This window comes from Sinocyclocheilus grahami, unplaced genomic scaffold (genome assembly GCF_001515645.1).
Source record: "Sinocyclocheilus grahami isolate Dianchi unplaced genomic scaffold, SAMN03320097.WGS_v1.1 scaffold1807.1, whole genome shotgun sequence".
NCBI lineage: Eukaryota > Metazoa > Chordata > Actinopteri > Cypriniformes > Cyprinidae > Sinocyclocheilus > Sinocyclocheilus grahami.
In genome coordinates, this window is record NW_015506986.1 from 58,212 (window position 1) to 68,738 (window position 10,527).

A 10,527-nucleotide genomic window follows, 5' to 3' on the forward strand; every position below is an offset into this window, starting at 1 on the left:
CATAAAATATGGACATTCAACTGATGAAAATGTACTGTATGCAGAGCAACCTCCACTTCATCCAACAATGCAATTCACTCAACTCAACCTTCCATTTCCATTGTGACAAGTGAATCTAACATGGATTAAAGCTAAGTTAACAAATTAGACAGGTTAGCATCATCAGCACTTTTAGCTAGTTACTCCCCAACACTGGAACAAAACCAGCAGAGGAAAAAATAAAAAACAGAAAACCAAAGCCAAATAAGAGACAAAACGGAGGTTGTATCATTGAGTGGATTAGAAACAGAGACAAAGAAAAAGTGTGTTTCAACAAATTAATTTTCTGAAAAGCAGGGTTTTTAATGTTTCTTTAAGGAATACAGAGCTTGCTTGCTAGGCTAGTCTGGTTTTCCTTCTCTTTGTCGTTCTTTTGTTCCCCATCAGATTTGAACCGGCTCCAGGATAAACCTTTGACTTTCACATTTCCTTTCCCTGTCTGGATCCCGAGCCTTCATTAATCTAAAGAGCGAGGAAGGGGACGGGGGAAGAGAAAACCAATGTTACATGGGCACTTCTGTTAAGCTCTTGTAGATACAGACTTTGGTCAAAGTCCCTTTTATGGCAAGTCAGTCCACTTGATGACACCCTCAGGCAGCTGCTTTCAAGTCGTGCAAGTCTAGCTCCAATCTACTTGAATGGAGAAAGACCTAAACCAAAGAGTTTATGTTCTTGCACTGTAAACTCTGCAACAATCAATTCTGACCCAAGGCCTTTTGCAGCTTTAAGGCCCTGATATACTTCAAGCACAACTGAAGAACAAACTGGTGTGACATCATTTTGAACGAAATCAAGTCAAAACGCGGTTTGTTTCAGGAGTTCAACGCAGTTTGGCGAATGGTAAACGCCATCAAACCACCATTGGTCCATGTTGTGCTCTGGAAATCTTCTCCGGTTCATTTCTTCTGTTTAGTCCATCGAGGTCAGCCGCAAGCAAACATATGAACACGCTGGAGAGCTGCTTTATAGCAGAAACTGAAGTTGTAAGAGTATACCAATGCAAAGGTATTTCAAACTTCTTTTTATCCCTGAGCAAAGAACAAAAAAGAACTTCGCTCTGAGTATATCAGGGGCTTTAACTTCTATTTCCCGGCAGATAAGCTATCAATGGGAAACCGATGACAATTCTCTGGAAACAAAAGCGAGAACTCCATAAATTTGGGTGTTATCTTAGTGCCAACGGGCATAGAGATACATTCATTATTTCTGGTCCTCTCAACAATAGTTAATCACTAAATGAGTCCTCATCTGCTCAATCAGCCCTGAAACAAGGTTCACTGATGCAGCTTATTCTGGCCGAGAGCCACCCACTTAGACGGGAAGAAACCATCTGACTGATGTGATAACCATGGCTTTTAGCACTGGGTTTAGCTGAAATTGATTATATTATTACAAGACTTTCATAAGACTTTCCCGGACATCCAAATGTAACAACTACCCATTATTTCAAAGATATCCCTGAAACATGGGTTACAGCTTGTGCCTTATCCACCATAACATTAGAGCGCAAGCACATTTGTAACTTTAATGTGCAAGGCTTCCACTGTCATTCACTTCTAGTTATTTTACCTTTACAAAAACAGTCTGTTATGCTGCTTTATATTGCAAACTATTATCATAATCATAAACTCACTAGCTTGTACCGTTTACTGTGCTTCTGTAGCAGCTAATGAATCGGAAGTCTCGCACATTCAAAAGAAAATAGCTTGGTTGCAAAATAAGGTGGATACAAACCTCAGAATAACCTTTACAGATTTGTTTAGGGTCCCGATTGCTGCCAGAGGAAACTGGAGAGCATTTATATAGGAAAGTCTCAGTTTTCATGTTTGCCCAAGGTCCTACCAAGAAGAGCTAGTGGGTTTACCAACATGAGTTTTCTATTAGACGTTTCTTTACTGCCGAGGAAATGGACATTGTTCTTGTAACACAGAAACTCCCATAATGCATGGCTTACCTCCACAGTGAGCCACGCCGTAGATGACGTAACCTTTGTGGCAGTAGCACTGGAAACTTCCAGGTGAGTTCACACATGTGTGGTCACATGCCCGGTCAAATGAACACTCATCTATATCTGCAGAGACAGGAAACACAAACACTTTTATTCATATGAGAAATACTGAATTTCGCACTATAGTGTGGAAAACCGGTACACTGTAAAAAATGACCGTGAATTTAATGGTAAAAGACTGTAAAAATACTACAGTAAAATCCTGTCAAATGGTTAACGGTAAATTCCCCTACTATATACAGTGAAAAACTGTATTTGACATTACATGTATTGGACATTAATTTTACGGTATTATAGACCGTATAATTTACAGTGAATAACGTCTCTGTTACGTATGTAACCGAGACGTTCCCTTTCAGTCGGTCACTCTCGACGTCACGTCGGAGGACCGACGAAATTGGGATCCTACCAAAGGGCCACAGCTACTGCCGAGTGTAAACTAAACGAGCCAATGCACATTGGCATTTGGTCCCTCTAAGCGAGATCCCAATTTCGTCGGTCCTCCGACGTGACGTCTCTTTGACCGACTGAAAGGGAACTGTAGATTGACATTCCCAGAATTCCGTTACATTTCAAATTTGATGTTTTTTTGTTTTTGTATATTAGGGTTGTGTGTTACACCTAATGTTGTTAAATGAATGTTTATTGCATTATTTCAGTTTCATGTGTGTTACCATGATGGTGTTTGGTGTTTGTGTGAATGACACTGTGCACCTTCTATATATGTTATTATTTAAAAGCTGCTTGTGATGGGCTTTGGTTCATCATGTGACTTTCTCATCACCACCTGCATTTGGTGGTTATCAGTGTATTACAAAGGTACAAAACAGATTTCCGTACTTCAATAGGTTGGTATATTAACATTATATCAGTTAATGAAATTACGGTATTTAACTGTAAATTTAAGTTAAAACTGTAAAACCTAAAACGTTGCTACCGTATTTTTTACGGTAAAATTCCGGCAACCACAGCTGCCGTTTTTTTTACCGTAAATTTTACGGAATTTTTTTATCGGTGTAGCCACGAAGAACAGTACCATGTGGCGCTTCATCTGATGTCAATCATTTCAGTGGAATCCCCAATTAGGTCTTAATAAACCTTCTGCTGTTCATTAACACACATTACCTGGCTAGAGCCGAGGTATTTAAACCCCTCATCCTTATTTCCTCAAGACATCTGGAAATGATTTAGCCTTAAACGCTGCCTCATCTGCCGTATTATGAAATGTGTCGTAACTTAAGACCGTTTCGGGTCGGTCTCTGGATTCTGTTGACTGCCACCTCACTCATTACTGCAGAAGTTCCCTGTGCACCTCATTTCTGTCTGGGTGAATCTCATGGGAACAAAAATGACCTCAAATTTTTTCACCACATTTTCTAATTTTTGTTTTGTGTTTTTGACAACACTGATTCTCATCGCTGTCGACTTACTCGCAAGTACTTTTTTGTTTGTTTTTTACAGTTTGTATGTGAATGAGCTTATTAACAAGCTTTTAGCCTTTTGGTAGATCAGTTTAGACCACTTCGTCCTTAGGTTACCTCCAAGTGTGGCATCAAGAAGCAGCTTCATCAGTCAGGCCTTGAGAAAGCACAGCTCCATAAATGAAGGTTACACAATCAATACACGCCCCAGAAACTCTTGTTCAATCTAACAAATCACCCTGCTGATGTCTGCACTGTTTCTTGCCTTTGGTGAACATCAATTCTGGGATTTGATGTGAGTGCGGTGGGGGAGTTATCACTCAACGCCTCAGCAGGAGAATCACACTGAAGGACTTTATAGACTCCAGAGACAACAATGAATAACCCAACATGCATCATCTAATACACATGAGAATCAACACTGCCTGGATTTAGTGTAAAAAGCCAGATTTCATTTCTTTTCCAAAGGTAACTGAAGGCAAAACAACCAGCAGACTGCAAAAATTATGTTCCATCTCTGTATTTTTGTCTTGTTTTCCAGTACAAATATCTGAACTGAAATAAGATTTATAACCCTCTGGTGCTGTTTGGTCATTTTTGATTAAAAAATTTAATTTAATTTATAATTTTTTTATTCATCGGAATGGTATGAAACTTGGTAAAGGTTTTGGCACTTGCTATGTAAAACACTCACTCACTCACTCACTCACTCACTCACTCACTCACTCACTCACTCACTCACTCACTCACTCACTCACTCACTCACTCACTTATTTATAATTTTTTTATTCATCGGAATGGTATGAAACTTGGTAAAGGTTTTGGCACTTGCTATGTAAAACACTCACTCACTCACTCACTCACTCACTCACACTCTCTCTCTCTCGCTCTCTCTCTCTCACACACACACAAAATAAAATACTTGGACTTGATTCAAGCTGCCAATTTACCAGAGTTTAATAAAGGACAAATTGTGATGGCATGGCACCTCGAAACTTCGATCTTGGAAACGGCACACCTTGTAGGTTATTCATGTGCTGCTGTAGTGAGTATGTATCAAAAGTGGTGCACGAATAGCCAAACGACGAACCGTCATCCAGCCATTGTTCACAGTGACTGTTGGGCCACAGTGCGACAAATCACCAGCAGCTACAACAGCAGGGCAATGTGTCACAGCACACAGTTCATCTCAGCCCTCTGCGTAGCCGACCATCCCCATGCTAACTGCACGCAATCACCAACAACTCATGAAATTGGGCCAAAGTTTATTGAGACTGGACCATGGATGATTGGAAGAAAGTGGCCTGGTGTGACGAATCAAGATTCCTGGTGCATCACGTCAATGGCTGAGCACAGATATGCTGATTACCAACAGAGGCTATGGTGCCTGGATGCATTGTGAGGCAGACACAGGTGGTGTTATTTTGTGGGCGATGTTTTCTTGGGACACTTTAGGCCCCATTATCCCAACAACACAATCCCTGACAGCTGTCAGGTATCAGCCGGTGATAGCCATTACCAGCAGGATAATGCTGCCAGAATCGTCAAGGAGAGGATCGAGGAACATGTTAATGCCTTGGCCTCCAAATTCACCTGACATGAACCCAATCGAGAAGTGGGTTCACGCTATCACCACATCCCCACAATTTACAGGAACTGGAGGACCTGCTATTGACATTATGGTACCAGATAACCCAGGAGACCTACTGACACCTCGTTAAATCAAAGCCTTGCAGCATGGATGCGGTTTTGCGGGCTAAATGTGAGCCTGGACCATAAAACCAGTCATAAGGGTAAAGATTTATACATCATATACATCACATTACAAAATATCTTCATGGAACATGGTCTTTAATTACACTCTAAAAAATGCTGGGTTAAATACAACCCAGTGCTGGGTAAAATAGGGACAAACCCAGCAATTGGGTTGTTTTGACCCAGCGGTTGGGTTAAATGTTTAACCCAACCTTCTGGGTAGTAACCCAACCGCTGGGTCAAACCAGCCCAATTGCTGGGTTTGTCCCTATTTTACCCAGCACTGGGTTGTATTTAACCCAGCATTTTTTAGAGTGTAATATCCTAATGATTTTTGGCATAAAAGAAAAATCGATAATTTTGACCCATACAATGCACTGTTGGCTATTGCTACAAATATATCCGTGCGATTTATGACTGGTTGTGTGCTCCAGGGTCACAAATGAGGTCCTACAGGTTATTAGATATATTAGGTGGTCATAATGCAGTAAGCTCATCAGTGTAAATGGGAAGTGAATTTCATCAGGTGGAAATGTTTGCTACTGCGCCCAAAACAAAACCTTACTGAAAGGTCAATATTTGCGATATCAACCTCAAATTTGGCACAACTTGTTTAAATTTATGGCTTTGATATTCTCACAGTTTTAGAGTAAAACATGTTTTGAAAAATATATATTCCATATCATTTACTATCGGTGCATTTTTCATAATAAAAATAAACTATAATTTTTTTGTTTTTTAAATCTGCCAAGTATCTTCTTTAAAAAGAGACCAAATTTAAGTCTCTGCTCCAAAGCATTCAAGATTTGACAGTTTTAGCTGGACATTTTATTTTCAGGTATGTGCTCAAAAAGTGGTTAACAGGTAATAAATGGATTGCTTCATAAATATAATTTAGTGCCATCCCTTAAACCCTCTGATGGACTCTCCCACTCCCCCCCTCCCAAATACACACACACTGTCACTTTAATCAGTCGAAATAAGCTCTTTTGCACTACAAATCATTGTTTTTTGCACTACAATCACTATATCTGCACTGTTTTACTTTCTACTGGTTTGCACACTATCTGCCATATGCCTTGTGCTTTATATATATAGATATATTTTTACATTTTACCTTATTTGTATAGTTGTATTTTGTATTTTGTATTTAATCTGTACCTATCTGTATTTATGTTATCTGTATGCACCAAGGGACTGAGAGTAACGCAATTTCAATTCTCTGTGTGTATGTGCTGTACATGTGGAAGAATTGACAATAAAGCAGACTTGACTTGACTTGACTAATCCCTTAAAAATACAAAACTTTAAATGAAAAACATTAGCAAACTAAAGTATAGCACATTCATTGACATACAAATGTTTCAGTCGTTTCTGACTGGCATGCGAGCAGCACCAGAGGGTTAAATTAAGATACAAGTACTTGAGAGGCAAAAAAATAAGTCTTGTTTTCGGAAAAATGTGTCAAAATTAAGTGACTGTACGCTGAACAAGAATAATCAAAAAAAATCTGCCAGTGAGGTCAGAAAATCAAATGTATGTTTTCTGACCCCATTGGCAGATATTCTTGATTTAAGCATAAAGTGACATAATTTTGATCAAAAATGACTTAATATCTTAAGTCATTTTGCTTCTCAAGTGAATGTATCTTGATTTAAGAATGTTTAGATATTTTAATTTTAGTTTAATATTTAGATATTAGATATGTCAGTGTGACATGCTATATTTCATCTAAAGCTATTTTAAGCATTTTTCTTATTGTAAATGTGTCCAGAATTTTGATAGGTTGTCACCAAAAGGTGACTAGAAATAATGGAAAAAAGAAACTGTGATCAGTTTCAGCACTTAAAATAGAGTGCTGAATAAAATGTTATTTGTCAACTACCCAATTATAATCTTACCACAGATTTAAAACAACAGGTTTAAATAAAAAAAAAAAGTATTTTTTGAAGGTCAGGCTGTGCTGCTGAGATGCCATGAAGTGTATTTTTAGAGTGTTTGGGTGTTAGTATGCGGGTCTGACAGCAGGTGTGTGTACGTGCAGCGCTGCATTCTCTCATTCTTTCATCGCGCATTTCAGTTCTCTGTGCTAAGTGGGTACCGTGAAAAAAACAAAAAACAAAATCTTGGAATAGTAACAGAAAGGGCAGAATTCAAGGGGGTTATTTATATTAGAAACATTAACAAGATTTTCTAAGGAATACGTGAGTGGTGCTTGTCCATGCATAAAAAAAAGTATTTTTTGAAGGTCAGGCTGTGCTGCTGAGATGCCATGAAGTGTATTTTAGAGTGTTTGGGTGTTAGTATGCGGGTCTGACAGCAGGTGTGTGTACGTGCAGCGCTGCATTCTCTCATTCTTTCATCGCGCATTTCAGTTCTCTGTGCTAAGTGGGTACCGTGAAAAAAACAAAAAACAAAATCTTGGAATAGTAACAGAAAGGGCAGAATTCAAGGGGGTTATTTATATTAGAAACATTAACAAGATTTTCTAAGGAATACGTGAGTGGTGCTTGTCCATGCAATCATGATGCCAAGAGATTGCAAGGGTGTTGCTATGCAGTTGCTAGGGTGAAGTCATATTTATTTAAACAGCACTTTATGCAATACATATTGTTTCAAAGCAGTTTTACATTAATTTAGTTCATCAGTGTCAATCCAAAGGTTATTAGTTTTTAAACAAACTCAATTCAACTATAAAGCAGCTCTACAGAATGCAATAGTGTTGTTCTTCAGCTCAGTTCAATGTTGATTCAGTTCAGTTTAATAACATTTTATTGTTGCGGAGTTCAACAATTATGAAACAAATTTGATTAAGCTATAAAGAAGCTCTACAGACGACAATAGTTTTATCATCCAGCTCAATTCAGTTCAAGTTTTGTTTTCATACGACAGTGTCAGTGCCGTCAAATCAATAATATTATTCAATGTTAAGTATCTTAGTGTGCATGTGACACTCTGTGCATGAATTAATTGTTAGTTTCAAATTATTGATAAAAGTTCTAAGACTAATGATTTGGTATTTGCACTGCAAAAAAATCAAATCCGTTTTATCTGGTTTTCCAGTAAAAATATGGAAACATTCTTAAATCACGAAACAATTACTTGAGAGGCAAACTTACTTATTAATAATTACTCAACTATTCTTCTATTTTTAGGGAATTCTATGGTGCTAAATTAAATTTATGGAATAGTTGGAATAATGGTTATGATCCATGTATTGCCTGTTAAGCACTTTTTGAGCATAGGCCTGAAAATTTAATTTACTGTTGTAAACCTTAAATGCTCTGGAGTACAGACTTAATTTTGGTCTCTTTTTAAAGAAGGCACTTGGCAGATTAGTGTTTAAGTGAAAAAAAATACTTTTGTATTAAATTTGATATTAAATGTAATTTTTCCAAAACATGTTTTACTCTAAAACTACATGAAAATCAAAGCCATCTAAACAAGTTGTGTTCCAAATTTGAGGTTAATATCTCAAAAAATTAGCTTTCAGTAAGATTTAGTTTGAGTGCAGTACCAAACGTTTCCACTAGATCACTGATCCAATGGTACGCAGAGGAATCACTGAATTAAATATAAAGGTGGCTAAATGATGCCTGTGTTATTTTTTTAGATCAAGTACTGTACATTTTGTACTGTACATTTAAGTACAGTACAGTTTTTTTTTTTACTTTTTAAGCACTGTACAGTTTTTATTTAACTTTTAGGTACAGTATTTTAATTTAATAATTTAAGTTTTTTATTTACCTGTACGTAAGCACAGTGCAGTGTTAATGTTCAAACTGTATTTACAATGTTTAAAGTGGCCGACAATAATAAATATTCCTATTAGGAATAAAACTGCCTCGTTTTTGAACTGTGCATAGCTGTAGCTGAATAATTAGGCCTACTACGCTACTGTATTTTAATGTTGGTCATTATGGTGGTACTTGGAGAGCCAAATATTTTCTGAGGTGGTACTTGGTGTAAAAAGTTTGAGAACCACTGCACTAGATCAAATTTCCTTCCCATTCATTCAACTACAAGTGTGACCATTTTTTCTTGAATACATCATTTTGACCATGACATCTTTTAAACATTTGTGTTCATACAGCAAGTGCCAAAACCTGTACCAAGTTTCTTACCATTCCAATGAAGGAATAAAAAATAAATCTTAAAAAAAATAAATAAATAAATGAAAAAAAAAAAATATATATATATATATACCAAGTGGTTAAGAAAATAACCTTGTATCCTGAAAATGTTATCAAAATTATGTATGAGTTTATTATGCTTCATATCAACCAATGGAGTAAGAAAAATAAAACCAATTTTTTTTATGCCACTGGCAGACATTTTTCTTGTTTTAAGCGTAAAGTCACTTCATTTTGTTATATTTTTCATTAAATGCTATTTATTTTTATGTATTTTTTCCATGTAATTTTGCTTCTCAAGTAATTGTATCTTCATTCAATTCAGCTTTAAGCAGCTCTTCAGAAAACAACAGTGTCATTATTCAGCTCAGTTTTGTTTTCGTCCAATACTGCCAGTGGCATCAAATCAATGACATTATTAAATGTCTTGGATCATTGCTATTTGGTTGCTGGGGTGTTCCAGGTCTTTTTTAAGGTTTGGTCCTTCTTTCAATGCAATTCTATGGGATTTTTACATCAGTTTTATCATCTGCCTGATGAAAATCGGATCACTAAGACAAATAATAGCACACGTCTCAGCATGATTTGAGAGTTACGAGCTGACAACTCCCAACCCTGAGTATGAGCAAATGTAAATGGCCCCTAACAATACAACAAGTGAGATATTCTGACTTTTTCACCCCTATAGACCCGGGCATGCGGGTCCCACTTAATCTCACAGCTTAAAACAATGGCATTGTGAGAGCGAAATGACAGCTTCTCTGTTTATAGAGCGGAGATACGGGCTTTATCAGCGACTCCCACCTTCAGAATACTGGGGATCTGATAACACCTCCCCCTAAATACCCCTCAGAACGCTCTTAAGAGAGACAGGAATGTCTCCAGGCTTTCGGAGAGGTGTTGAAGGACGCGTCCCGTCGCTGGGCTGATGACAGCAGGGGAACACTGAGGCTGTTAATCCTCAGATAGAGCAAACAGTCTGTTTACACGCTTCAGCCTCAGCACTCACTCAGCGCCAGCGTCTCGTTTCCTCGTGAAGGATAAGCATAGACGACTGCAGTCTGATTTATAGGACTGATGGAATGATTATTTTGCAAATGCACAACAGGTTATACATTGTCCCACACCAAAAGGGTTTTCTAGGCATGCTATGTATGCTTTGCCATTCATG

At 37.6% G+C, this 10,527-nt stretch overlaps 1 protein-coding gene across 1 annotated transcript in view; it reads right to left on the reverse strand.

Moving 5' to 3' along the window:
* Positions 1 to 10,527, reverse strand: part of LOC107572746 (signal peptide, CUB and EGF-like domain-containing protein 3) — a 50,775-nt gene that overhangs the window by 18,599 nt on the left and 21,649 nt on the right. Inside the window, exon 2 of the mRNA XM_016259181.1 lies at positions 1,994 to 2,110. Coding sequence (XP_016114667.1) covers positions 1,994 to 2,110 — 117 coding nt within the window. The remainder of the gene's footprint in view (positions 1 to 1,993; positions 2,111 to 10,527) is intronic.